At 48.1% G+C, this 27,075-nt stretch overlaps 12 protein-coding genes across 12 annotated transcripts; 5 read left to right on the forward strand and 7 right to left on the reverse strand.

Moving 5' to 3' along the window:
* Window positions 1-2,333: 2,333 nt before the first annotated feature.
* Window positions 2,334-3,191, forward strand: J7337_011356 (uncharacterized protein; the record flags this gene model as incomplete). The annotated part of the gene is made up of 1 exon (XM_044828905.1): window positions 2,334-3,191. One exon carries the CDS (start codon window positions 2,334-2,336, stop codon window positions 3,189-3,191), a length of 858 nt encoding a protein of 285 aa, XP_044675580.1.
* Window positions 3,192-3,327: 136 nt separating this feature from the next.
* J7337_011357 (uncharacterized protein) lies at window positions 3,328-3,725 on the reverse strand (the record flags this gene model as incomplete). The annotated part of the gene is made up of 2 exons (XM_044828906.1): window positions 3,328-3,614; window positions 3,668-3,725. 2 exons carry the CDS (start codon window positions 3,723-3,725, stop codon window positions 3,328-3,330), a joined length of 345 nt encoding a protein of 114 aa, XP_044675581.1.
* A 325-nt stretch (window positions 3,726-4,050) lies between these two features.
* Window positions 4,051-5,136, reverse strand: J7337_011358 (uncharacterized protein; the record flags this gene model as incomplete). Its single annotated transcript, XM_044828907.1, has 1 exon — window positions 4,051-5,136. One exon carries the CDS (start codon window positions 5,134-5,136, stop codon window positions 4,051-4,053), a length of 1,086 nt encoding a protein of 361 aa, XP_044675582.1.
* A 1,387-nt stretch (window positions 5,137-6,523) lies between these two features.
* Window positions 6,524-7,457, forward strand: J7337_011359 (uncharacterized protein; the record flags this gene model as incomplete). The annotated part of the gene is made up of 3 exons (XM_044828908.1): window positions 6,524-6,528; window positions 6,584-6,705; window positions 6,769-7,457. The coding sequence occupies 3 exons, from the start codon at window positions 6,524-6,526 to the stop codon at window positions 7,455-7,457; spliced, it is 816 nt and encodes a 271-aa protein (XP_044675583.1).
* Window positions 7,458-7,833: 376 nt separating this feature from the next.
* On the forward strand, window positions 7,834-8,979 carry J7337_011360 (uncharacterized protein; the record flags this gene model as incomplete). The annotated part of the gene is made up of 1 exon (XM_044828909.1): window positions 7,834-8,979. One exon carries the CDS (start codon window positions 7,834-7,836, stop codon window positions 8,977-8,979), a length of 1,146 nt encoding a protein of 381 aa, XP_044675584.1.
* Window positions 8,980-9,207: 228 nt separating this feature from the next.
* Window positions 9,208-10,545, reverse strand: J7337_011361 (uncharacterized protein; the record flags this gene model as incomplete). The annotated part of the gene is made up of 1 exon (XM_044828910.1): window positions 9,208-10,545. The coding sequence occupies one exon, from the start codon at window positions 10,543-10,545 to the stop codon at window positions 9,208-9,210; it is 1,338 nt and encodes a 445-aa protein (XP_044675585.1).
* Window positions 10,546-11,313: 768 nt separating this feature from the next.
* On the reverse strand, window positions 11,314-14,665 carry J7337_011362 (uncharacterized protein; the record flags this gene model as incomplete). The annotated part of the gene is made up of 7 exons (XM_044828911.1): window positions 11,314-12,650; window positions 12,699-13,290; window positions 13,469-13,603; window positions 13,650-13,745; window positions 13,793-13,825; window positions 13,872-14,118; window positions 14,166-14,665. 7 exons carry the CDS (start codon window positions 14,663-14,665, stop codon window positions 11,314-11,316), a joined length of 2,940 nt encoding a protein of 979 aa, XP_044675586.1.
* Window positions 14,666-15,237: 572 nt separating this feature from the next.
* J7337_011363 (uncharacterized protein) lies at window positions 15,238-16,497 on the reverse strand (the record flags this gene model as incomplete). The annotated part of the gene is made up of 1 exon (XM_044828912.1): window positions 15,238-16,497. The coding sequence occupies one exon, from the start codon at window positions 16,495-16,497 to the stop codon at window positions 15,238-15,240; it is 1,260 nt and encodes a 419-aa protein (XP_044675587.1).
* A 1,079-nt stretch (window positions 16,498-17,576) lies between these two features.
* On the reverse strand, window positions 17,577-18,997 carry J7337_011364 (uncharacterized protein; the record flags this gene model as incomplete). The annotated part of the gene is made up of 3 exons (XM_044828913.1): window positions 17,577-18,169; window positions 18,222-18,812; window positions 18,865-18,997. 3 exons carry the CDS (start codon window positions 18,995-18,997, stop codon window positions 17,577-17,579), a joined length of 1,317 nt encoding a protein of 438 aa, XP_044675588.1.
* Window positions 18,998-20,002: 1,005 nt separating this feature from the next.
* J7337_011365 (uncharacterized protein) lies at window positions 20,003-20,827 on the forward strand (the record flags this gene model as incomplete). Its single annotated transcript, XM_044828914.1, has 2 exons — window positions 20,003-20,409; window positions 20,458-20,827. 2 exons carry the CDS (start codon window positions 20,003-20,005, stop codon window positions 20,825-20,827), a joined length of 777 nt encoding a protein of 258 aa, XP_044675589.1.
* A 397-nt stretch (window positions 20,828-21,224) lies between these two features.
* J7337_011366 (uncharacterized protein) lies at window positions 21,225-22,302 on the reverse strand (the record flags this gene model as incomplete). The annotated part of the gene is made up of 3 exons (XM_044828915.1): window positions 21,225-21,650; window positions 21,705-21,949; window positions 21,999-22,302. The coding sequence occupies 3 exons, from the start codon at window positions 22,300-22,302 to the stop codon at window positions 21,225-21,227; spliced, it is 975 nt and encodes a 324-aa protein (XP_044675590.1).
* Window positions 22,303-24,934: 2,632 nt separating this feature from the next.
* Window positions 24,935-25,997, forward strand: J7337_011367 (uncharacterized protein; the record flags this gene model as incomplete). Its single annotated transcript, XM_044828916.1, has 4 exons — window positions 24,935-25,337; window positions 25,385-25,482; window positions 25,530-25,691; window positions 25,740-25,997. 4 exons carry the CDS (start codon window positions 24,935-24,937, stop codon window positions 25,995-25,997), a joined length of 921 nt encoding a protein of 306 aa, XP_044675591.1.
* Window positions 25,998-27,075: the final 1,078 nt, after the last annotated feature.

Genomic DNA, 27,075 nt, shown 5'->3' on the forward strand with positions numbered 1-27,075 from the left:
TTAAGCGTATCCACTACATGCACCTTTGGATATATCTGACCACTAGATTTTGGAGATGGGCACTTGGGAAATTGTGGAAACGTTAAGGTTATTGTCTCGGAACGAACCAGGGGGCTCTTCTCTTTATTCTCTTGTATGGGGTTACACTGAATGCTCTGATGTTGAACTCGGGAGTTGACAGGGTAACTTTCCATTCCACGGGTGATTCCACCTTGCACAGTATCCGTATCTCAAATCACAATCAAGACCAACATCGAAGAGAACTGTGAATGTCTTACAATCTCCGGCATGGGAGCAGTATCAACGGCAACGATCTCAAGCTCACCTCCTCTTTTTCCCCATGGAGATCCCTCACAAAAATTGGAGAAGCTCTCTCCGCTACAACGAATCATCTCGACGTCTCCACGCGCTAGCAAAAAGCCGCTGAACACCTTGAAATTTGGGGTCTGGGGGATCTTTGCGGGCATTAGAGGGCGATACGTACCGATTAATTCGGCTGCCTAAACGTCATCGGATAAGCGGCACATATGACGTAGTGGAGACACTTGCCAAGGCATCCATATTCTTGCCCTTCCAAGTGGAGTTATCCTCCAGGCATCCAAATAAAAAACACAGAATTCCGTGCTAGTGCTGCCATAGCTTCACCATTCTGCAGCCATTTGAATAATTTATTGCTTTATGGTCTGAGAATGAAATATCCCTCAAGTCTAGAAGCTCGTAGCATGAAAAGTTTGATCAATCTGCCGTTGGGAAAGAAACTTGCTCTTGGTTACAATATGTGCAGTGTAACATCACCGAGACATGGCGCTAAACTGTAATGAAGAAGGATGAGACCATCGACGCTCGTTTTTGCCGTTTTGAGAGGGTTGGTGCGACGGTGGAATAAGGGTGCCTAAACGGAACGATCGGACTTATGTAGGTCTTGGCTTGTGCAATTCGTTTCTTCGGGACCGATCTTGGTGAGGAAGAGCGTTGGTTGAGATGGCGGGGTTTTAGACTGGTTCTATTGTTTGTTTGTTGAAATGCGGAGATGGAATGAATAACGCTTGATCAACACATTTCAATTCATTAGTGCTCAATAACGGGCGTTGATCGCGGCTGTCATCTGACTCTTTGGTGTTTGGTCCCTTCATTGGACAAAGGCTCACTCCATCAATGCTCCACGATCATCGTCCCCAGATTCTTGCTGATCAATGACCCCCAGATTATCAACACGATACTCTCAGACATTCACGATCGTCGCCAGGATATTAATACCACATATACATACTATTGTAATACTCGATCTTGCATTGTCTCATGTCAAAAGATCAGGCAGCCGAGTTGTATCGGACCCTTTGCACCGTAACCTTAAATTAAGCTTATGGGTATAAAGTGGCTGCACCCTCCAGCCGCACCGACAATCACCCAACGCCTTGCCAGTAACTTCTTAGAGGAATAACTGAGGGCATCGTCAAAGAAACGACGTCACCGGAAATACTGCCACTTTTACGCCCGCCCTTTCATTGTTGCTTGATCTGTCACGCATGCTTGGCAGAAAACCCCACTACGTCATATCCTCGCTATTATTCCCGCTTACATCCTCGTGAGCAAAATCCAGATTCGTGATGAGGGGAACCTGGGGTAATCGCGTGAGCACTAGACCTCATTGAACTATGAGTATGAGGTGCAGCTTCTATTTGCGAGATATTCACGTATCTGGCCTCAATTCCTTTTAGGGAGGGGATCAGAACAACGCGTCAACAGGGTAGGTAACCGCAAAACAACCTCATCATTATATGATGAACAGAATAAAGAAGACGTTGATAACTGTCGAGGCAAATTGAATGGTGGTTTCAGCTGTCTTTTTTCCATATAATCAAGTGACTAACTTATCTTTGTCGGCATGATACCGGTAATACATTTGGTTCCTGGGTGTTATTCTTTTAGTTCAAAACCACTCTTCATGTAGCATGCTGACTGGACCAGGCCTCGAAGGAATATTTCTGTCAGAGCAGTGGAGACTCTAAATGCTTCATAATGTTTATACCGCTTATAGAGCATGTGTATAGAGCTCATGTGGAAGGAACTTACTTATCTTTATACAAAACGATATTACACCAGTCAAGATCAAGCCGTACATCTTATGGAGATGAAGCAGCAGGATTGTTTACTCAGATGATGAGACATCGGAAACTTAAATGATTCTGCAAGGCCGTAAGCGGATACATAGCGGACACATTGGATATTGTTATATATCATAAGCTTTACTGCCTATAGCGTATGTACTTGAATCTCCTGACCATAGAAATAAACTCATCCCAGAACTCGTTACTACTCCCATCAGTCACATCATGAATGCTCCAGAGTCCGACCGAACTTTCTCGCCCAAGCAGGCCTTGACACCTACACCAGAGCTCTACGGTGAGATTGTCGGTGATGGCATGGAACGTCTTGCTGCTGCGTCTCTGTCCTGCACTGAGCCCTTCGGTCACTCCGAAGTCATCTTTCACGATGTCGGTTGTGGGCTCGGAGCCGGCACCGGAGCCATCATAAATTTGAAACAAGACGGTATTGTCATCAAAGGCACCGACATTAACGAGGACGTCTTGGAACTATACCGACAAAACATAGCTGCAAATGAGTGGCCTGCCGAGGCTCTCAAGATGGACGCATCGAAGCTCGAATTCCCCGATGAGACGTTCACCCACTGCATTGGCAATGCGCTACTATTCGTTCTTGAGAATGACGGCGTAGACGCGATTAAAGAGATACACCGCACCTTGAAACCCGGCGGTGTTGCCATTCTCAACTCATGGGCTCATACTCCCACTATTCCCGCGATTCATGCAGCAGCGAAAAAGACTCGACCGGCTGGTACGCCTCTGCCACGAGAAGGGCTGGATAAATGGGAAGACAAGCACTTTTTGCGGGATGTTATCATCAAAGGGGGGTTCAAACCAGAAAAAGTGAAGTTCACGCGGAAGGATGTTAATGTTACTATCGGGGATCTTAGGCGATTTGCGACCATGATATGGAGCTTTATTGGAGGTACTTCCAAGGCGGGATGGCTTGAGTCGGATGAGGAGAACTGGGATGCAGCTATTGATGCAGTCGTGAAAGCGCTGACTCAGACAGAAGGGTATGAGAAGCTTGAGGAGGGGAAGAATAAGATCATGTTCCAGGCTCATGTTGCCGTTGCTACCAAGTAGATTATGGGGAGCCATGACTTCACAGCCGGGTCAACTGCAATCGTCTGACTAGGGAAGAAGCAGCAACAACAATTTATATGGACCATTTGTGGCATAGACAGTTTTGAGAATAGCTTTTGTATGTCATTGTATCGAACTAATTCTCCCTATTCGCAAAAGCGCCCGTGTCTCTTCTGATCTCCTCCTTGCCTTGAGTACCCCCACGACCACCAGGTTTTCCAGTTACAGACTGTGGAATATCATGGCCTGTTGCGCTGATTCCCTCACCTACCCCAAACTCTCGACCTTCGGAAGCCGAAAGAACAGCGTTGTCTGCTGCACCAGCTAGGTCGGATGAGCCAAGACCGCCTGCAGCCTCGCCGTCGCGCTGGTGAGGATTGGGGACGGACTTGATCGTGTTTTGCTTGCCGGCATCGCCAGGAACTGAAGCTCATGTCAGTATCGCGAGTGAATCCTATCCGAGGGATGAGACTAACTGGATGTGCCGTCCTTGGCCATATCAAACAGATCTCCGCCTTTCTTGGAATCAGACATATCGTAACTTGGTAACTTGGGGTAAAATATAGTTTTTATTGATGGTAAAGATGACCTTAGACAGAACATTGGGAACAGAAATGGTATTTATGGTAGCGATGCTATCAAGGTCGTTTCATGATGTCATGATTTCATTCTCAGCACTTTCGTCAATCGCATCGTCGTGACGTCAAAAGCCCGAACCACTGACGCATCGATATTATGGAGCTATCGTATTTAATACTGTAGAAATTCATAAGGAGATCGGCTCCGACTCTACGCCGCTTGCATCGCCAGGTCTTCCCTTCAATTGTCCCGGGACCAAATCAACGCCCATCGAGACTCCTTACGATCTCGACCGAGCTAGAAGCTTCTCGAGTTCATTCTTCCAAAGATCAGCCATGATGTAGCTATCGTGACCCGTGGTCTCGTTGCTAGCAGGAATAGTAACTGCACGGCCATATCCAGGCGTCATGTCGTTCGTGACACCATCCTCCAAGAATCCAAGTTCGATCGGGTTCAGCAAGTCATCGGCAGTATTAACAGCAGTCAGAGGAACGCGAATGTTCTTGAGACCGGCTTTGGGGTTATAGGTCTGAGATGCGTTCCAAGCATAGAGTTGATCATTGGCATCGAAATCTTCAAGGCGAGGAATGATCTGATCATCAACGTACTTGTCCATGGCTTCACGGGTTGGGAATGCTCGCTGCCAGTATGGAGGAGATGAAAGAAGCACAAGCTGAATCATCAGTGCACCGCCAAGGCCAGCAGTTGGCTGCTTGTCATAGTCACCGCCTTTCCAGGCTGGATCGATGGTGATAAGCTCAGTGATAAACTTTCGGAATAGGCGATTATGTCCAGCTATCTCAACTGGAGATGAAGAAATAGGCATCAGAGCATCCGAAAAGCCTGGATATTCGCCGCCCATCATCCAAGTATGCATGCCGCCCATAGACACGCCAAGTGTCAAACGGGTCCGGTTGAGTTTGAAGTGCTCAGTCAAAAGAAGATGGTCGGCGCGGATCATATCGGGATACTGATACTTCGGAAACGAGGCGTGAAGACCAGTGTTGCTGGGTTTGCTTGAGTTGCGGTGACCGACGGCATCGCGCATGATGATGAAGTACTCATTGGCATCGAGAGGCTGGCCTGGGTTAAAGAGAGCACCAGCGAACTCTTCCACGAGGAATTGAGCACTGGAACCAGTAGTGCCATGGAGGAGAACGACTGCGTTGTGGGATCCTTTCGGATTGACTTTGAGCTCGCCGAGGGTCTGATAGCTGATGTTAAAGGAGTTGAGGATCTCCCCGGAGTCGAAGATAAAGTTCTTAATATTAAAGATGCCGCTCGTTGGCTTTGGCCACGATGGTTTGGCATGTATGACAGGCGAGAAGAGTGCCAGACTGAGAATTACTTTGGTCCAGGGCGTCATGATTGCTGGTGAGACAAGATTTAGGGATGTGATTTCAGGCTGTCAAATTTGGATATTTGAGTGTTTCTCTATCAAGATGGAGATGGGACCGCCCTTTGAAGTAGGAGACTTTAATTCAGCTTTTATAGTAAAGATTGTGTCTCTCATATCTAGTAGGAAGAGATTCACAGTCATTCCGTGTACGATCATGATCCAGGCTCAAGCGAAAGCGAGCCTTGGCAACATGATATCCGATTGAGCGCAAAGACGTTAACATGAAGTCGACATAGTCACCTGAGATATGAAGAAGAGATCTCCAAAAATAGGTCCATCTTAATGGCTACAAGTGAGAAAATCCTTGAATCGCACACATGAAGAGAGCCGCAAAAGGTCGACTGACCCGAATGCGAAACTGCAATGTGCGAAATGCACTGAGCCTCTGTTATATTGCGGCTTTTTATTTGCTGCCAAGCCCGTAGGACTGAGACTTGAATGCGAAGTCCGTCGGTAAGCATGATGGCTGAGCAGGATGACGTTGTCAGTTCATGTGATGTAATCGCTAAAGGGCCATTCGCTGCTGCGACTCCGAGCAGTAATCGCCTGCAACTTCGATCGGTTTCAACTTTGATAGGTATCAAAGTTGCCAGAGATTTAGTTTATTGTAGCGTATTGCTTCATGTAGCTGCCATGTCGGCCTGACTTCTATATGGTCGATATTCCTTGTTTTCCTTCCCCGTTGAGTATCACGGCTACTGAAAACAAGGCTGTTTCCTTGGCGTGCACCTTTTGCAACTGTTGGGGGCTCACAAAAAGTAAAGTCGGTCAACTGAACTTAGGCAACACGGCAAATGCAAGTTGCCATGCTTGGAGCTTGTATCAGTGGCTGGGTGACACCACACGTACCTTGACTGAAACAGTAGAGATGAAGGTGATGTGGAGTTCAGCATCTTCCTGATACTCACGTGGACTGGCGACTAATGTACGAATAGAGCCAATTAGCTTCCGTAACTCTCAGCCTTGTTCTATGTGACGGTTTCACTCATACATACTCGTCCAGAACAGATATTTGTACGACGTATGTCACACCATATTGAGAACAAGAAAAAGTTTCAAAGACCATAGGAACTCAAAATAAATATTACGACAACGTTTCTACCATCGGCAATATGCCAGCGTGGATGAGACCTTGGAGCCTTATTGTGTACAACCGGAATGTACATTACTACGTCTTATGCATGACCAACCACCTTATCGCATTTGCCGTTGTGGCTTTGCGGCCTGATCACACTAACTGCAAGTCAGATATGCATCGGAGCCCAATGAGTAAAGTGAAATAGCTATCGGGTCAACCCATAACTAGAATATCCAGATCTCTTTCAACTCTGCTATCAAAACAAAGTTGCGCTCTATGGAGTAAGTCCTATTGACCCAGTTAGATACTCAATATCAAATGCTGAAATGGCAATAGTCCTGAAAAGCTTCGGAGTTGCAAGGTTATTCTTGTCATCGGGCCAGCGGGAGCCGGTAAAACCAGCCTGCTGAAACTTCTAACTGGCGAAGACCTTCAAGTTGGACACCGTCTGGATCATGGTATGGGAACATCCTTTGTATATCGTTGAGGTTGAAAGAGTCCATTAATGCTAACATTAACAGGAACCGCTCTACCTACTGTAATTCACGGCACTATTAACGACCAAAGCTTTGTGTTTATTGACAGCCCTGGTTTCGGACACTCATCATCTCAACCGGGCGAGATTGAGAAACAGATTCATGCAATGCTTGGGCACTTCACTAGGGAGCTGGGTGGTATCCATGGAATACTTTACGTTCAAGACATCCCGCTCGAGCGCGAATTAACCGGCATGCAGGAAGCTACTAACTTTCTGCGTGAGCTGGCTGGTCGGAACTTCAGATCCCACATCACATTCATAACGACGAAATGGGATGCAGTTGCCCCTAAGGTAATCCGCAAATGCGAGACTAAGGAAGAGGACTTGATTCGATCTAGATGGGCCAGCTTCAGAGTAGGAGACGAGGGCGGCTCAAGGCTTGTTCGCCATGGGATCGACTGCAGTGAGGACGACTTCGAAACTCAGCAAGCGGGTCGCCAGGCACTCCTGAATAACGTCATGGCATATTATGTCGATACGAGTATACAACGCCTTACTATGCCATTTTCGCAGTTGACATATGGAGAACAAGGTTTCAAGATTGCAACAGTGACAGGTCAGATTATCAAAGTAACTGGAAAGGTGGCCCTAGCGGTCGGAGTACTTTATGTCTTCGGGGCAGCAATTGCTTCAGGAGTCATCGTTGTTAGCTTTTCGATTAGATTGTATTGAGTTGATAAGATGATTTCAACATGTTGTTTCTGATTTCAATAATGCCTTATTTTATGGCACATTCAAGCCGATTGGAAAGGCTGACATCACAACGCAAAGAATAAATCCAACTACTACATATCGATCTATTGCGTAATTCTAAAAGACCTCGTCTTTTGTGACGGCAGGCCCTACGATGATATGCAAGGCTGACAACCCTACCAATCCATGCTGACTCTCAGACATGACTCATAATCACTCTGAGTCATCAAAGGTAATGTTTTAAAAATCACCAAGTGTCTCATTTCCTTCTCTGCAAATCAAAGGATCACCACATTTCGCACGTCATATCCTGCGGGCGGCAGAAAAAATGTGCATGCACGACCATCAACACAGCATGGCGCCAGAGCCGTCGCCGAACCACGCAGAGTCATTTCCTTGGCATATCGGAGTTTTCGACGCTCACAATCACATTGGCGAGCGTGTAAACTCGATATCCGAGTTACCAAAGATGAAATCCCGTGCCGTAGCAATTATGGCAACGCGAACCCAAGATCAGCCTCTTATCGCGTCGATCGCCAAAACACACGGAGCAAAAGGCCCAGAGTGCTTTGCCGAGAACAAAACGACCGTTATCGCGGGCTATGGAAGGCATCCATGGTTCTCCCACGAAATATTTGACGATTCATTAGAGTCTCCGACATATGTGCCGTCCAAAGACGTCGAGACTGCGAAAGCGCAGCACTACAAGGCAGTGCTCTCACCAGCTCCAACCGATCCAACTTTCTGGCGCGATCTCCCAGTACCAATTGCACTCTCTACTTTCATTGCTGAGACTAGAGCACGATTGATCGAAGACCCGTGCGCCATGGTCGGAGAGATTGGTGTGGATAAACCCTTCCGATTGCCTATGCAGTGGACGGATCCCAGGCCGGAGCCTGATCCAGATCGGACACCAGGAGGTCGTCAGAGGAGACCGCTGAGTCAACATCGCATTAATATTACTCATCAGAAAGCTGTGTTCATGGCACATCTTAAACTGGCAGGGGAGCTTGGAAGACCCGTTAGTGTTCATGGTGTGCAAGTTCATGGGATTATTTACGATGCCTTGACAGAGTGCTGGAAGGGCCATGAGCTTCGCGGCCGGCGCTCAAGGGACAAAGAGAAGAAAGAGGGAAAGGCTGAACAACAGGTGGGAGATGCTCCAAAACCATACCCTCCACGAATCTGTCTTCACTCCTTCAGCGGTAAATCCGACGCGGTGAAACAATATCTTAAACCATCCATCCCGGCCAAGATCTTCTTCTCATTCTCAAAGACAAATAATATGAGATCGGATGAGGAGAGAAAAAAGGCGGAAGATGCGATAAGGATAGTGCCGGATAATCGGATACTGGTTGAGAGCGATCTCCATACGGCTGGCGAGAGGATGGATAGTGAACTTGAGGAGATGTACCGTGTGATTTGTGAAGTCAAGGGATGGAGTTTAGAAGAAGGCGTTAAAAAGATTGCTGAGAATTATCGGGAGTTCATCTTCGGTTGATGCACGATAGCACTGACATTGGACGTCCGCAGAAGCGAGGCCTGTATTACTATGGGAACACCTGGTCGGAATCATTGTAAAAGTGTCAATTGAAAATTATGAAAGTTCTAAAAGTCCAGCTTGACCTGCAAGTCCTGCCAGGAAAGTCGATGCCATCGAATCCACGACGCACCAGTACCAAAGAAACGAAACAAAAACTACATAAGATACAAGTTGAGCCCTTCACCTTTAAACCTCCACCGCCTGGCTCTTCTTCTCCTGGTTCATGTATGTTCCCAAAACCTCAATCAGAAATCTCTCTCGGTGCAGCAAGTGTCTTGGTCCTTGCTTCTTCAAAAATCTCAACGCTGCAGCGAGAATAAGAGGGTAATGTTCCTCCGGTAAATCTAGGACACTAGCAACACTGACTTGTACTCGAAGCTCTTGCGCCTTGACGAATAAGTGGCCAATCTTTTTGTTGGCAACTAATCGCACACTGAACTGCTCAAAGAGGTCGTGCTTGACGAATAACTTCAAGACATCCTGCAGAGTGACCTCCTCTCCAAAGATCTGATCAAGGTCGACGCCAGCGCCGTCTTGAATTGTATGTCGTAGTTGAGAGGTTGACTCAAGTGCCTCAGTGATATTATCAACGGTCAACGGCGGTATAGCTGATATGCAAGGTCGATCATATCCAACTCTATGTCGCCACCAAACGTTGCAAAAGATCGAAGTGACGATGACGGGAATGAGGATACAGTAACCCCACCATCTCTCGGCCGTGATCATTGAGCCAACTCCGCCAAGAACATTCGCGATGCCGTTGAGGACGAAGAAGAGCTGAACGCTGAAACATCTCTGCTTCAATAACGGAAGTGATGGTGATCCTTGAAGTTCTTTTTTAGCGATTGTGACGTGCGATCGCATTTTTGAGACTACCATGGAAGCCCAGATCGCACTGATGAGGCCGAATAGCGCGATGGGGGCGTTGCCGAGATATCCGGAGAGGATGTTACTCGCATGCCAGACCTTTCTGTTCGCACCACCAATAGCCATGTATGTACCAATGCTGATCAACATAGCGCCCCCTCCCATCAACAAGTCCATAGCCCAGCGATTAATAATCTCAATTCGTAACTCCCTCGTCGTAATCTCGATAAAAACATCAAGGCCCCTCGAGTCCGCTCCAGCGGGTAGATTCTCCTTCTCCGTTTCGAGATATTGTTTCTGCTGTCGCAAGAACTTGATATTCCTCCACGCCTTCCTCGAATCGAAAAATGCGCAGATTGAGAGGACAAAGGCGGATGTTCCGCCGATTGCCATGAAAACGATGGCGTAGATGGGGACGGGGACGTCGTTCCATACGTTGGCGGCAAAGTCGCCTGCATTTGCGAGTTCGAGAAAACCGACGGCGGCGAAGAGATTGTTTCGGAGGCGGTTGTCGTCGATGCAGGACCATTGGGAGCGCTTCTTTGCGACGGTGACAGAGTCGGGACCCGGGACGGAAAGCTCGGTTGGGGGAAGATCATGAGGCAGAGCTGCCTTTGGAGCAGTGTCGTACTGCTTCATCATGATCGGTGCGTCCATCGTGAGAGATATAGGAAAGACTCTTATCTGTCAGAAGTGTCCACATAATGAAGTGTTTGAGAACTTACGAATGAAGCTTGAGAAGCTGGTTATATACAGAGCACGGAAGTATCACATGGAAAGCCAAGAAACGCAAGACACAAAGAACAGATCATTACAACGGTGAGTCACTGCAAAAACTTCTCCCTTGGCAGAACAAAGAGAGATAGTGAAAGGAAGAAAAAAGAAAGTGGCTTCATAATTTAGGAGACGTTACGTACGTAGAGTGACAGATGCTCGGGCCTTCCGAGCGCTTAGTCGCTGCCGGGCTCCACTCTGAGGGCCGTTGCAGCCGAAGCTTGGGGTATCGGGTATCCACGATTCGATCATCCCGCGAGGCGCAGCAACCCTGTTCACAGAAGGATAGCCCTACAATGACATTCAAGTGAAAAGACTCGTATAAAAGGGAGACAATATCGATGAAATGCTATCTACTGAGCTTGGTAAGATGTCGCTGAGACAATTGAAAGAGTGAATATTGAGAGCCTCACACTGCAAATCATCACTTGGCACAGTGGAGATCACGGCATCTCCAAGCCGAAGGCCACGCAAGCCTTGGCGAATTTCCTTCACGGCAAGGCACGCAAATCACTCCCATCTCCAAAAGGAATAGAGCAGCTTCAATTGGTTCCACGGAAGATACCGTAGGGCCGAACCAACCACTAGACACCAGACTAAATATAGCAAAACCTTATCCGGCGCCACCAATTGAAACGTTGCACCCCTTCACTAATAAGCATCTTGGCGTTTAGAATACTTCGGCCCTTCGACAACCTTTACAGCCTTTCGACCGGTTTGAACAGGCACGCCAGCTGTTAAAGTCAGCCCATCGACGTTGGCGCTCTTCTCTAACGCCCAGAGCGCGATGCCGATCCAGTTATCACCCTTGTAGTTCAGAATTCCTTCCGGAACGGGGAAGGTTGTTTGGGGTCCTATGTTGGCGACGTATTTTCCGTACTGGAAGCCGTTTACGTAGAGAATAGCGCGGTACGCTCCTGTGCTGGAAGTGTTGTTCTTGAAGGCGAATGATAGAGGAATGTCGTGTGTTGCAGAAGGGAGGTTAAGGGGGAGTTTGGCCGTGAAGAATGACACGCCAGGTTTAGAAAGGCCTTTGTAGGGGGACCCGGGTTTGAAGGATGTTAGTGGAGGGGATGGGAGATGATAGCCTTGGCGCTCGAAGAAAAAGCCGCCTTCGTTAAGAGGACCGCGGAACTTGTCCTTGTAATTCTCCCCGCCGAGGTTACCCGTCAGTTTCCACTTTGACACCTTTGTCTCCTTGCCAGAGTCTGAAGTAATGTGCCAGTCGAGAATTCCACGGGGTTGCTTCGTCTCGTCGACGCCGGGGACCCAGTTTCCGTTCAGGCCCATGTTGTCTACGATGACTGTAATCACATGCTTCTTGCCCTTTGAGGTCTTGGGGAGTTTGTAGGTTGACGTGTCGTTGTTATTGTTACCTCCGCCGGTAACGGATCCGAGGAACGTGTCGTCCAGCCAGACTGAGCTTCCGTAAGCGCGACCACCGAATGTCCAGAGTTTGAGTTTGGACTCTGATCCAGATGCTGTGAAGTGACCGCGGAAGATTAGGGCGCCGGCATGGAAGCCGTAGTCGCCTGAGTACAGCGAAACGGAGTTGTTGAGAGGCCACTTTGAGTTGAAGGTCTTCTTGACATCAGCTGTGCGCCACTTGGCATCATCGTATCCCTTCTTAATCTCGGGAAGACCATCGATGTAGTGCCAATCCAATGACTTGAGATCCGGCACTTTGACGGAGGGAAGCTTGATTTCTGGGTTGACGAGCCAGTTTCCAAGCTTAGACTTGGTAAATGACGTGTCCTTGCCGTTGATAGACAGACGAGAGGTGCCCTTTGGTGCACCAATGATCTCAACTGGTGTAGTGATGTTGAAGTCAGCTTGGACGGAAAGCTTGCGGCCATCGACGGCAACAGATCGAACGAGATATGGGCCGTTGACGATGACGGCGTCGGGGTTCATCACGGACGATCCATACTCTCCGCTCTTTTTGCTTGGGAGAGTAGGTACCCAGTACTTGTACGCAGCATTGCGATCTAGCCGTGTTAGTCACCGTATCCAGAAGCATGATAATAAAGCCTTACCCAAGAGGTAGATGTAAAGCGATCCAGCCTGCACAACACGACGCTTAGTGCTAGTCTGGAACTGAAACACCCCAGCGCCATTCTTCTTCTCAATCTTTACCCCATCACCCTCAATAACCTTGATCTTCTCCTGCCCCTTGACAGCAACTTCATGAACTTCATCAGCACCACCATAAAGCACAAGAACAGTCTTGTCCCCAAACACCTTCCACGTAAACACTTCAGCAGTACTATACAACAACTTGAACTTTCCAACTGGGTAATCCACAACATGGATCTTTGAATCACGTCTATGTAGCGATAAAGATCCGCCAAGCTGAGGGATGGAGAAAGTTCCAGCTGATGTCTTGACTTTGAGTTTATAAGATGCTGAGTCTGTGGTTCGGTAGTCTGCGTGGCGAACGACATAGAATGTATCGTCTTTCTTGGTTGTAAGTGCTGTAACGGCGATGTTCTTGTTGTCGGTGTACTTTGTGGTTGTGAAGTTGCTTGCCTCTGCGATGGCGTAGTTTGGCGAGACGCGGAGGAATTGGCCCTGGAGCTTTATCTCGGAGTATTTCTCGCGGGTGATAGTTCTGTCTTCTTTGATTGCCTATATATGTGTTAGTAAGGGCCCCATCCATTGCTCTATGGGATGGGAGGTTCCTCACTGCTCCATAGTCGTAGGAGGTATAGCCATCGGAGTGGCCAAGGTTACCCCAGTTAGTACCGCCCCAAGTCTAGGCCGTTAGTCACGTCCACAGCCCACGGAATGAGTAGAAATAGCTTACCATGTAGATATTGAAGATGGTGACTCCAGCGGCGAGGTTGTTCTTGTAGAAAATGCGAGCGAACTCGTGGTTGGTCAGCTCATAGCAGTTGTCGAAGCCGCCGCCACCTGGTGGATCGAAACCTCCGCCTTGAAACTACAGTCGTCAGTCACCGTCTATCCCAGGGGCTATACATGCTGACCTCAATGATCGAGTATGGAGTGTTGGGGCTGATCTTCTCATGCTCCGCGTGCCACGTCGTCGGAAGACCATCCTTCGGCCAAGTGTATGGGTTTGCCTGTAGTTAGTCAGCGTCGTGCGCATCGCCGATGTTGGCAAACTCACGCAGTCAAATCCAACAGGATACCCGTCATGTCCCTGCCAAGGTTAGCACATATTGGCGCAGATTCTCGTGCAAACTTACATAAATGTCGACAGCGCCAGGTCCCGTTCCAGGAGCTCCAGTGCCTCCTTGCCAAGCATCATTGTTGATAAGAGGCACAACAACTCCAGCCTTGCGAACCTGATCATTGACGTATTTCAAGTAATCATGGTTGGGGAAAGGTGTTCCCTGCGCAGCGCTGTACTCATTCTCAGGTTGGTATAGAATAACTGGTCCACCGTTGGTGATTTGAGCTTCTGCGATGATCTTGGCGACGTGGGCTACATAGCTGGACGACGTCAGTACTAGCTCTGCACTAGGAAGTTTATCACTTACTTATCTGTCGCCTCCAAATAGTCCGTAGCATTCGTTCTCAAAAACCCCTTCACCCTCTGCAACCATCCCGGAAATCCACCACCTGAGACCTCAGCATTGATATACGGCCCCGGCCTAGCAAGGAGATAAATCCCCGCCTCATGCGCCGCATCGATAAACGGCTGCAAGTCCAGCGCGCCCTCTGATCTAAAATCTCCGGGTTTTCCTTCAAGAAGTGCCCAGTCGACGTAGAATGAAACCATGTTGAAACCCATGGCTTTGACCTTTTGGAAGAGATCTGGGTAGAGTGATGCGACGGGGAGACGGAAGGGGTGGATTTCGGCGGAGAAGATTGTCACGCGCTCGCCGTGGATGAAGAGCGAGTGCTCGTCGAACGTTACTATGTCTTGCAGAAGGGCTCGGGAGTCGAGGATGTTGGATGGACGGGTTCCGCGGGGAAGAACATTTTGGGCATGGGTGCTAGCCGCAAGGGCTGCGAGAAAGAAGTTCGAAAACTTCATACTTGCGATACCCTCTCAATACCTCACAATATCATTGCAAAGCACAACACCTTATATATCGACGCAAACAGGCTTCAGATCTCCCCATAACGGATGCTCTCCCGAACATGCCGAAATGCATCAACACCTGCAATCCGTATTGGTGGAGAAGTATTATTTCCGTATGAAATGCCGTCATGATCCTCCAACTACCAGGGCCATCTCACGAGAGTTTTGTCATTTATCCATAGTGATGGCGAGTTGCATGATTGAGGGGTTTGCATAAGAATTGGGTGCTGTGATTGGAGCTCTTACAAGGATCTACGGGAGCCTTGGCGTGGGCTATTTACCCCATGAATTACTACAAACGATGCAGGTTAAAGAATGAGGGGTATTATGATGCGATTGGGATGATCATCGGGCGGTTCGTCTGCATCCGTGGATTAAGTAGTTAGCGCTGGATGGATGGTCAAGGTGGTGGCATATCTGCACTATCGGGGAAGCCGGTCCGTAAAATCAGTTAGACTCATATGAGCTACACTGAAAAATGTATGAATTGTCTATCTTCCCATTCCCACTTTACTACCATCCAATTACGCACCAAAAGCACTCATCAGCTTCTCATGCTCCTTCTTAGTGATAGGAATAACCGTTCCATGTCTCGGGCTCGTAGGAAGCTTATAGCTCGCCGAAACCTTCCAATTCGGCTTATCCAAATCCGTAGTCTCAAGTGGTACATAGCCCTTGCCACCATACTCATCCACAAAAAGATAAAACTTCTCGCCATTGGCATCACCGGCGTTACCCTTGAAGGCAGTTGGGCCCTCAACAGCCTGGAGACCGGCGTTCTTGCCAATGCATGTAGCTTGAACGGTCCACCCGTCAACGGGAGCAAGTAGGCTGGAGGACTTCTCTTGGATGATGTCTGTGCAGCCGCTGGCTGATGCCTCGTCCTTTGTGAAGCGATAGAATGAGTTACCGGATTTGAGAACAGTAGTGTCAATGCGAGAGGTCTTGCTGTCCTGCCAGATCTCAGCCTTGGAGAAGGTGACGAAGTCGCGGGTGAGGGAGTAGAGCATGCGATGATAAGAGTTGTCTGAGTGATCAGCTGTGTTGTACAGCGACGAGGCCCAGAAGACAACGTATGACTGCTTCTCATCATCCCAGAACGCCTCAGGCGCCCAGGTATTTCCAGCATTGTCGGGAGAAACCTTGACGTGTCGCTGCGCAGACCACGTAACAAGATCATCAGACTCCCAGATCTCAAGGTACAAGCTTCCCTTGCGCACGGCATCGCCCCAAGAAGTTCCACTGCCAATCGACAAATCCGTCGCAATCATGAAAAACTTATCCCCCTCAACAGATCGAATAACAAAAGGATCTCTCAACCCCTTCGTACCCAATGTCGACGTGATCACAGGCTGGCCACCATTAAGCTCCTGCCAATCCAATGCATTATTTCCTTTACTAGCAGCAAAGTAGATATTCTCCCCCTGCTTCGAATTACCCGTAAAGTACGAAAACGCATACGCCTCATACGGATCTTGCTGAACTGCCTGACGAACAGAAGCGTTGAACTCGCGCTCGTGCAGTTGGCCGTCTACTTCGAGGGACGCGACGAGGAGAACGTCTGAGGTGGTGGGTTGGCGCTTGACGAGACCATCGTGGCTGATGATGGAGGGATCGCTGCTGCGCCAGGTGATGGGGTACCCGTTTGAGGTGGAGGGGAGGGTGATGTGGCTGCGGATGTCTTCGAGGTTGCGGACGTTGAGGGAGGACAGGGCTTCGTGGGAGTGTATGCCTGTGGCGAGGGAGAGGAGGGCTAGGGAGAGGGATGGAAGACGGGAAAACATTGTGAAGGATGGCGATGGCCCTGGTGTAAAGAGGAAGAGCCGTAGGGGATGTCTGTCAGACTGATGGTCGTGATAATGTCGTCCTTTATATACACCGCATATCTTTCCAAACTAAACAACCTTGGCTCCCTCACGATCTCCACAATGCCCTCAATTACCTCAATTAGTCCACGGACCTCTCATCAATCATTCCCGTTCTGTCGCTTGGCAAACAATTCACACTTTTCTTTTCGACGTCATTCGGTAGTTATTACCCCGGATCGTCCCTTTTCATCCCTTCTGGGGTAGCATACCGACCCCTGCAGATATTTCGTTACATGCACCATGAATTTAGGTTATACTCCGCAAACGCTGTGCTTTTATTCGCGCGCAAAAAATGCAGTGGGTAAAAGATTATCTGGGATCGTAATACGAAGCATCATGTGCGCTGGTGATCATTACTGGATAAGTAAGGTGGTTTATTGTTTTTGGCAGTGGATTGGGGACCTCGGGAGTTGAGCGGTTTACCCCAGATGCGCCATGTGTAATGCTGGGGATGGTGTTTGTCGGGGTAGGGTTTTGTGTACGTATGCATAGCGATATGCATAATTGATGGGTGTGATGGCTCGTCAACATTGCTAGCTCAGAATCGCGTTACTTAACTGGCGGGGATACCGGTGCCGGTCTTGTCGAAAACGATTACACCAGCCAAGCAGCATTCTACTGTGGGGCTCAGTAAGCCCACGGGACTTGGGATCATAGTCTAAAGAATGTTCCCCTGGTTGATCTGCCTGTTGTTAGCTTGCACATGACGATCGTCGGGCTGTACGTGTGACTGTAGGGTATGTCAAGTTGACAAGGAGTTTTTCAACATTGACACTTTTATATACTCTGTTGGCTGCATACATAGAACTGTAATTTCAGAAAGGCGCCGGTAAGTCTTATTGATATCCGGTTCCCTATCATTGTCGTGATTGGCATGGTCTGCTGATCTGTAAAACCCTTTGTTTCAAAGCGTCGACAGGGGCAGGTAACCGTACTAACTGGCTGTGATCAAATTGAATAACCAGTCATTATTACTTTCCTTCTTAAATGATGAACTATTTCCCTCGTACAAGCAGCGGATGAGCCTCCGTGTTAAGCACATACTTCATCTTCCCATCACTCCTGACCTGCAACTCGGAATCCTCCGCAAACATCAAATACAAATACTTCAACGTCTCCGCCAACCAAAAACTCTCCATCTTATCCACAAAATTCCTCGTCTTATCGTCCTTTGTCTTCATAACACTCTTCAAGCCTGTGTATCCTCCCTCAACCTTGCACATCCTGTTCAAAGCCTCGAACGCTTCCCATGCCCAGTCTTGGTACTTGCGATCGCCGGTGGCGCGGTAGGCGTAGTACAGACTCTCGATTGTCTCTGGGCGGAGGATGTATTCGGCGTTGGTATGGTAGTATCCGCTCTTCTCGTAGAATGATTGCCATTTTGGCGCGGGGAGACGTTTGGATGATGCTTTTGCGAGGGGTTGGCGGCCATCGTCGACCCAGCGGAACAGTTCAGGACCGATACCGCTTGGACTTTGACGGTAGACATCATAGTATGACTCCGAGAGCTTGACGCCAAAGTCAACAAAGGTTTGGTTCTGTAGAAGAAGCCCGCCCAGGATCAGCGAGCCGCCGCAAACGCTTGCCACTGTTTGTATTAGCATATTCTCACAGTCAACTCAGCGATCTGCGTGACTTACAGTGGCTAGAAATCGGAATCATGGTGTTGCCACGCATCTCTCCCAGGAACGTTAGATCAGGCCTCGTCGATGGCGAAGAAGCCAGATACAGCATCGACGACTCAGCCGCCTTGATCCAGCTTTCTCCATACTCAGCAAAAGCAACTGGATCGTATGCATACATCTTGATGAGATACTCGTAGTAACTATCCGAGCCACCGCCCCAGCCAGCTTGGTAATCTCCAAAATACCCATCTTTGAGCTTGACGTAAGTCCCAATCAGACCCGGGAGCGTGAAAGACTGTTTAGTCTTGGGATGGATTAAATGATCTTGGGCTCTCTGCGCAAGCTTGGCATATGTCTGATTACCGGTAAGGTCACTTAGTCGGGTCCATTCGAGAACAAGTGTGCCAAAGCAAGTGATGGAGTTGTCAATGTTGCCGAAGCGGCGGAGCTGAGGGTTGAAAATGATCTCATCGTCTGGAATACCGGAAGGTGTATCAAAGGCAATGCTGAGTCTGTCTGCGAGAATAATAGCTGCTTTTAGCAGGTTGTTTCTCAGATACATGTCTGTGGCGAGGTGCTTGTAAGATCCAGATAATAGATCATAAGCTAGAGGCAAGGTCAGTGGGATAACCAAATCGCAAGCTTTCTGGATACATACCAGATAAAAGACCTCCAAGATAGCGAATAGTTGTTTCAAAAAGTGAGATCGGTTGATCAGGTACAACAGTGACAGTAAAGTCCGTGAGCATGATCTGTCGCAAGATCTTATCCACGATCTCAGCGTCCTCCATGATGATAGCTGTGCTCAGCCCATCAACGGCTGTGGCACCCCAGCCATTTCTATCTTCAGTCAGAAATAAATCCAGAACTAATTCAGAAGGTTTGAACGTACCGATCATCTTCATAGGTCTTGCTAATCGGCAATAACGTATCATGAGGCGCAGCAAATTGCTCATACTTATCCCACGAAAACCGAAATGCCTCGACAATTGCTGCGGCTCTTTGCGGGTCACCTTTTAGCTTAGCCGGGGACTGTAGTGAAATTTCTTTTGAGTAGCCATTCCGTGAGGCTCGTCCCGCGAAGAGAAGTGAGAAGATATGGTATGCGACGAAGATGGCTCCCAGCCAAACGATTAGTTTCTGGACAGATCTCTGCATTCTTGTCCACCGCCAGCGCGAACCCAAGTATAAACGGAGAAGAGAAGTAAAGGTAAGAGGAGATAATAAAAGAGTGAAAGGAAAATTGAACAACTCAATTGATCGCCAGGCCTAAGTCAGCGTTGACTCTAGAAAAACTGAAGATTTCCCCTGAATGAATCTTATCGGTTATCGTCCAATTTCAGCTTAGGGGCTGATCCTTATCAAAGCCTGCGTCAACGCCGCAGCTGAGGCCCTAAAATTGTTCAAGCGCCATCAATAAAACCCTTAGCGCTGAGCTGTCCCCTGAAAATTGCTGAAACTATCGATTTTAGCGGTTCACTGCAGCAAATGACAGCTGGACCAACGATGCGCTAACTGAAGATGACATGTTCTTAAGATCTTTCTGGCTAGAGTCACGAAACTATTGTTTCGTCTGCAAGGTACTCTTCACCAACATGTTTACTTTGCCCGCAGAAATATTGTCTTGGCAGGAAGTGTGCCTCACGTCATGTGGGAGGCCGGAGCTAAAGCTCAGCCCGGTCCAATTCTTAAAATGTAGTCTCCTTTTCAGAAGAAACTTCTTCCTCTCTTCAACGTTTGCCGTTCGTACACTCGTTTATACTACAACGCTACCAATACTCTCGTTAAGATTCAGGATGCGTTGGATTTCTATCGTCGCTGTTCTCGGCGCTGTTGCTAGCGCTCGTCCGCTGTGCCGTCCTGATCGATCGACTACGACTGGTCTGCCCTCGACTACAGCGACTACGAGCGTTGAGACTTTGAGCACTGAATCTGCGACTGCTACTGAGACCTCGGCTATTGAGACTGCTGTTACTTCTGCTACTACTTTTACTGAATCGGAGACTGCTACTGCGACTACGGGTTTCACTACTGTTACTACTGCGGTTACCAGCGAAGCTGCGACTACTACCTCTGACGCCCCCGAGGCTACCAACTACATCCAGAACGGCGACTTTGAGGATAGCCCCAACACTGATTGGAGTGTTCGAACCAGCGATATCAAGGACGACCCTGAACGAGCTCACTCCGGCAACAAATACGTGTAAGTCACCCCCATAATCCATTCCAGGGCACCACTGACAAGAAGCAGCCAATACGACGTTGATAACTCCGAAGCCGTCGGTGGTAACCAACTGAACCAAACTGTCAATGGTCTCGATACCGAGCGTCTCTACCGTCTTACAGCCTACGCCACTGTCTTCAACACTCCTGCACCTGTCAAGGACGAAAGCACCATCTGCGTCATTGAAGCTCTACAAGAGAGCACGAGCATAGCTCAGTGGCGCCTTGACTTTACGAATCTGGGTACATACAAGCAGTATTTCGTCGACTTCACGCCATCTGATGACGATGTTACTGTTACGATGAGGCTTCGGTGCAGTGATGGAAAGAAGGTTACTTTGTCTGTTGGTCTGGATGATGTTTCTCTGTATGACATTGGTCCTAAGCTTGTTGGCTAAGCTACTGTTTCACCCAATAATTTGGCAAGACCTGGGCATCTCATTCATGGGAAGCATCAAGACAACTAAGTTGAACCCTAGCTCTGTGAGAGTAGGTTGCAGAGGGTCTTGCCATGGTATTTATTCTTCTTCGACATGGCAGAAACGATTTTGCATATATATGGCCATTAATCTTACATATTCTATCACTATCCTGCCTAGGATATTTGCAATGCTTGAGGTAGCTACGGGCCCTCAGGGTATATGCATCACTCGTAGTAGAGCTCGAGGACATAGTGAAGGAATGTCCTTCATATTCAATCTGTTCCGTGCTCGGTCCCCCCTTCTTCCAAGCCCATCGAATCATGCTAATCTCCAAGAATCACCATAAGCTACCAGCGCTCCCGTGAATCTCTCCTTACAGCTTCTGACCAGCAGTACCCGGAATAGTAGAAGCAATCTTTCCAGATCCAAGAAGTGTAACCTTGTAAGGAAGCGAAGCAGAAGTGAGAGTACCCTTGGGAGCAGAGTTGACTGAACCACCGAGATCAACATCCTCAACAACAGCATAGCCAGTCTCCTTGGAATCAGCAAAGAAGATAGCTCTCTCAGCAGAGTTGGCGAAAGCAGAGCTCTGAACGAGAACTTGAGCGCCCATGCGGGTGTTGACACCGGAGAGCAGAATGCCGTCCCAGTAGTTGTTGACAATGTGCACGGTAGCGAAGCGGATGAGGGGCTGGCGGCTACTGACGTTCTTCCAGTAGTTGTTGGCGTAGGTGATGTGGAGCTTGCCCTTGTCCTCTGAGGCGTTGCTGTCAGAGTGACCGATCAGAGAGCCCTTCCACTATAGTCAAGTGGTTAGTCATAGCACCGTTCTTTTTAGGGGTAGGGAGCTCACGTGGTCGTGGAAGTAGGTGTTGGACACAGTGATCCAGTCAGCACCATGAGAAATGTCAAGAAGACCATCAAGGTCGTCTTTTCCAAGACTTAAATCACCGGATAGATCACAGTGGTCAACCCAAACGTTGGTAGATTCATCAATACCGATAGCATCGCCGTTGGAAGCATCAACCTTGGCGATCTTGAGGTTTCGAAGAATAACGTTCTTCTGGCGACGAACATAGAAGCCAACTCCAGTGATGGCTACAGATCATTAGTCCAGACTTCGACGATAGAAAGGGGGTTAACTTACAGCTTCCAGCAGCACCAATGATAGTCTTATCAGACGCAGGTCGAACTTTATCGCTGCCTGTCAACTTGCCAGAGACAATGATGGTGAGAGGCTCAGTGCGTTTAGCAGCTTCAATGAGAGCAGCGACTGTGGTGACAGTGACGGTCGAGCCCTTGGCACCGCCAGTGGTACCGCCGTTCTGGGTGCAGTATCCGACGGTGCAAGGCTCCGCAGCTTGGCGCTTGAGGAGGGCATCGCGGCTCTCAAGCGGAGAAGCGAGTGCCAAGGTGGCGAAGAAAGTGGTAACGGCTGAAGTGAACTTCATGATGCTGATGATTGTGTAAGTCAGAAGTGGTCAGTTGAAGACAGCCAAAGCTTGATGGTTTCAATATTTTGGATATTATTATCGCCGAGTTTCACGAGGTCTTTATAGATTTTCATCACTCCCATTTAACTTCCAATACTACTATTCCAACTGGCAGCACGCAAGACACCAATCCCCAATTCAGTATTCGGACCCCGGAGTCTAAGGCTTCAATTTCCCTTTCTGGAGATACCATCACGAGCCTCACAGCGTCCATAGGAGTAACAGTCTATCCTCTGAGTATGGAACCTTGCATCGTGAAGGTATGTGAAACATTCAAGTTTTGCTGATGTTGCGTTCGGAAAAGATCGATGTCATGGAGGGCTGTTATTGGTGGAATTAGCTGGGCTGAGACGCCGTGGTTGGTGGATGATCTGGAAATACCCCGGATTGTGACGATCTCTCATCCACCGTCATTACCGGCAGTGACTTGTCAATCTGGGGTAATGATTATAGTAAGTTCTTAGCGGTCAAGAAATATTCCATTTGAGCATTTCACCTTTGAAGGATGCCATTACTCGGGGAATAAGTCACCTATCACAACTCCTTTCATTAATTCACTGCGTCTAAAGCCGTTTGCCGAATACTTAGAGGTCATTTTGACAACTCAGTCCCAGTTCAACGTTACAATGTAATTATGCATAAACTCCATCTCCGAAGCTCGATCATCAGACCACAAACGTATATACCCCAAAGTTTCGAACGTAAACTGTGGGGGCGTGAGGCTCCATCGGCCATGAAATCATGCGAGGGCTTTTTCCGTCTGCACGAAAAAGGCGAGCGACAGACAAGTCCCCCAATGTTTAAGATGTTCCTCGAATCATGCCAAAGAGCAGCCAGGATCGTCTCGACGTACTACTACATTGATCTACTGGCCTTTTGCGTATTTGGGGGTTGTTTCACCTTTACTGTTAACAGGCTCCCAATGCGTGCGGTGAAGAAAGAACTCCACCGCTGCAACTATCACCCGAATCACCGAGAACTGAACCTCGCATTCCGAAAGCTGCAGAAAATGGCAGTTGACTATGTATTTGCTGACAGGGAGCTGAAGAAAGTATATGTATCGAGCTCTCACCTTTCACTGGATGATCTCGTGGCAGATGATTTCAAGAACTTCAAATGTTCTTAGTGGTCAAGATCTAAATCAACCATATGAAATGAATACCCCAATGCTCAAATGATAGTCAAGTCTTTAGTGATTACTTTAGGATCACTCACGTGTTCATCAGCTTAAGGCTCTCATACTATACTCCTAACTTGTCTAACAATAGCTCCTTAGTCCCTTCAGCACAGTCCCATGAATCGGGCGACCACCCGAGCCACATACCTAGGAACTCATGATAGGACAAAGCTGAATGTTGAGATACCGGGGCTCAGAGGGAGACTAGCCAAGCCTGGTACATTGTCATATATATATCAGAGTAATGCTAACCCTTTGAGGCGAAAGCGATTCAGACCAATCGGTTCACAGCCTCTCCTGTCAATCAAGGGATCTACTCAATGCGGAGGGTCATGTGAAATAGGCTGACACTCGGAATATCATCAAAGCGGACATTAAAGGATATGGTGAAGAGAATAAGCTTTTGAGGGTGGATGTTTAGGAAGCTGTCACTATTTGTACCTAGGTATGAAGTAAAATTAGACAGCAAGGGCCTCCGCTTCTGGGTTGACGGAACTACCATCTTGAGGTTGGCAAAGAGGGTTCTTGCGTGGATGAGATCAAGAAATGCAGGAAGAATGTCACTATAGATGATCCCGATTTGCTTATTCAGATGGATTGTTGCGATTCGTTGGGTATTATCCTCTAGATAATGGAAGCCCTCTACTTCAGCAGCAGCATTTAGTGAGCAGTAGAGGATATCGTCCAAGTTTGGGGGTCAGCCCAGCCCCGCATATGCAAGCTTTCGACAGGATTGAGTACCACGAGATCCCCCACAAATGCTTGATCGAATCATCCCAGACCATCCAACAAGCATCCCAGGCTAAGTTGAACTAAGAAGCGGGAGCGAAAATTATGGTTAATCAAGCCCTACCTTCTTAGTGAGGTCTGTGACTGGTGGAATAGCTGGCCCCGGACGGAGGAATGTAGAACCACAAATCGCCTTGACTCAGAGGTTCGATTAAGCTTACCCCGCGTCGTCCCTTCCCCCATAGTTGGGCCATGAATCCATGATCCAAACGAAGCCTTCGAAGAAGCCTAAATCGACAACCCCGGATTTTAACAGGATCTGGAAAAGCTGCCAAGACGAAGACCATATGTTTGCCTCACGATGATTCATGGAAACATGTCCTTGGTGCTCAGTGACATGACATGTTGATTTAGAGTCTTGGCACATAGCGAACCGAGCGAGGGACCAGGCTAATGCCATAGGTCTCATGCAAAGCGGTGAAATGGTATAGCAGACACTAAATCTGTTGGCTTGGTGGTGAAGAGGTTGGTATGTTATGGCGTGGAGTTCTTAATATCCAAAACATACATATATAAACACCATTTTCATCCTAATATCTACCTCCCTCACCTCTTCAATACGTTTTGATCTGGTCCTCTTGTCTTTGACCCTTACCTGGACTGAAATTGCATCTCGAATCCACTATGAAGGCCTCACTATTCCTGTCCCTCCTGCCCGTCGCCCAAGCCGCTGTCATTGACACCCGTCAATCCAAGACCGGCGATGGCAAGCAAGGTGACACCGATGCCACCCAAGGAGATCTCAGCCAAAGGCCACCGCCGCGCTTCCCCTTCCCAATCACCAAGTTCCCCGTCGCCAAGGAGACTGTCGTTCTCAAGAATGCCAAGTACATCATGCCTGGTGAGGTCTTCGATGGCAAGATGAAGCGCTATGAACGACCTGAGGGAAGCTGCAATGAACAAGCTGAGGGCACTGATGCTGATGCTGTCTTCAACTTGTTGCCCGGTTCGACTATTCGAAATGTCATCATTGGAAAGAACCAGGCTGAGGGTATTCATGCTTTGGGTGATGCCTGGGTTGAAAATGGTGAGCAGCTTTATCTGCCTTTGAATGGCTTGTACTAACTTATGCAGTTTGGTGGGAGGACGTTTGCGAGGACGCCCTTACATCAAAGGGCCTGAACACCCAGTTGAGGGTCATTGGCGGCGGAGCCCGAAGCGCAACAGACAAGGTAAGCAATAGAGATGGCGATGAACCCCGCTTTCTAATTCTTTGCAGATCTTCCAAGACAACTCGCTTGGTGGCAAGTACAACATCACCGGCTTTTACGCAGAGGGATTTGGAACATTCTACCAGTCTTGCGGCAACTGCCTCAACCAAGCCAAGCGGAATGCCACGATCCAGAATGTCATTGCCGTTGACGGTCTTAGAATGGGCATCGTAAGAACCCCATTCGCCACTGATCTCGACTATTTCTAACAGTTCTAGATCAACCCTAACTTCGGTGATGAGTTCCGTCTCAAGAACGCTCAGATTGATAATGTGACGAGTATCGTCGACAAGGAAATCGGCAACAACGTGCAGACAGTTCCATACTATATCGGAAACGGGCCTGATGAGAAGTACGCTTTGTATAATGAGACAAGAGATAACATTACAAAGTTCAAGGGCAAGGTCACAAACGCATATGAGCCTGAGGATCCTTATGAGTGGCTTGAAGAGTTCTGGCCTGAGGGCTTCAACTGATCTAACATAGGAGGACGGAAGACGAGAAGAGCTAGCCAGTGTTGATGAAGTCTGCTATTTGCAGTCAAGGCTTGTAGCTAAGAGCTTATGTCGCTGCGGATAAGTCATAGATCCGTCAAGATTTGAATTAATTGAAAAAAAAAGAAATTTAGAATAAGAAGAATACTCTTTCAATCTGGCCAGTGGCTCTGATACCCTAAGCGACGTCAACAGCCATAAACCAAATAAGTGTCTCCAGAGCTGTTGACCAAGGTAGACTGTTTTGATACCTGCAAATCCTGCTTTGGGTCAAACGTCATAAAGTCTTACTTTGGCTGGGTTTGATTATAGACACGAATGCTGTCACCAGGGGAACCGCTTGCATCCTGCGAGCCCATGATGCCCGACATCGAGTGACCTGATCCAGCACCCACATTACTCCTATCAGTAAGGATATCTTGCCCTCGCGCGAGGACATTCAATTCATTCTTAAGTTTAAAGCCATTGCTCGATGAAGGCGTGCCAAATGTGATGCCAGTTATTCCCCGGTGCCCCAGCAACGTTGTTTGGGCAGTGATCCGCACACCTCTGGTAGATGACGCACTGGGTCGTTCGCTACATGTAACTATATCTAGCCTTATATGATATAGACTTGGATCTTAAGGCGGACATCAGTAGCATATGAGATCGCAACGTCAATCAGGGTTCTCCGTGAGAGGCTTACCCTTCCCTCAACTACATGTATTTTTTCAGACATTCTAGGCCAGCTCAGTTTGCATATCGCCTTCTTCCACAAAGTTTGCGGTTCTCCTAAACCACTCATCTGCTAACTATATTACTTGTTAAGAATATGCCTTTGTTTCGTCTACTTGTTCATGAGAAGATTGTCAAGTCGGCTCGATATCTTCTCTGCCAGTTAACATTACTTATCTGTAGAATGAAGTCATAGTCTGCAGTAACAAGGGACTATTATCTTTATATACTGTAATTTAGACCTATTAATATCTGACTGGCAAGAGTGTGAAGTCGAGTCATATGTCGGATAAGGATAACGATCCTTTGACACAGACGAGTTAGGCGCAAGATATTAGTATATGTC

Source organism: Fusarium musae, chromosome 9 (assembly GCF_019915245.1).
Source record: "Fusarium musae strain F31 chromosome 9, whole genome shotgun sequence".
Lineage (NCBI taxonomy): Eukaryota > Fungi > Ascomycota > Sordariomycetes > Hypocreales > Nectriaceae > Fusarium > Fusarium musae.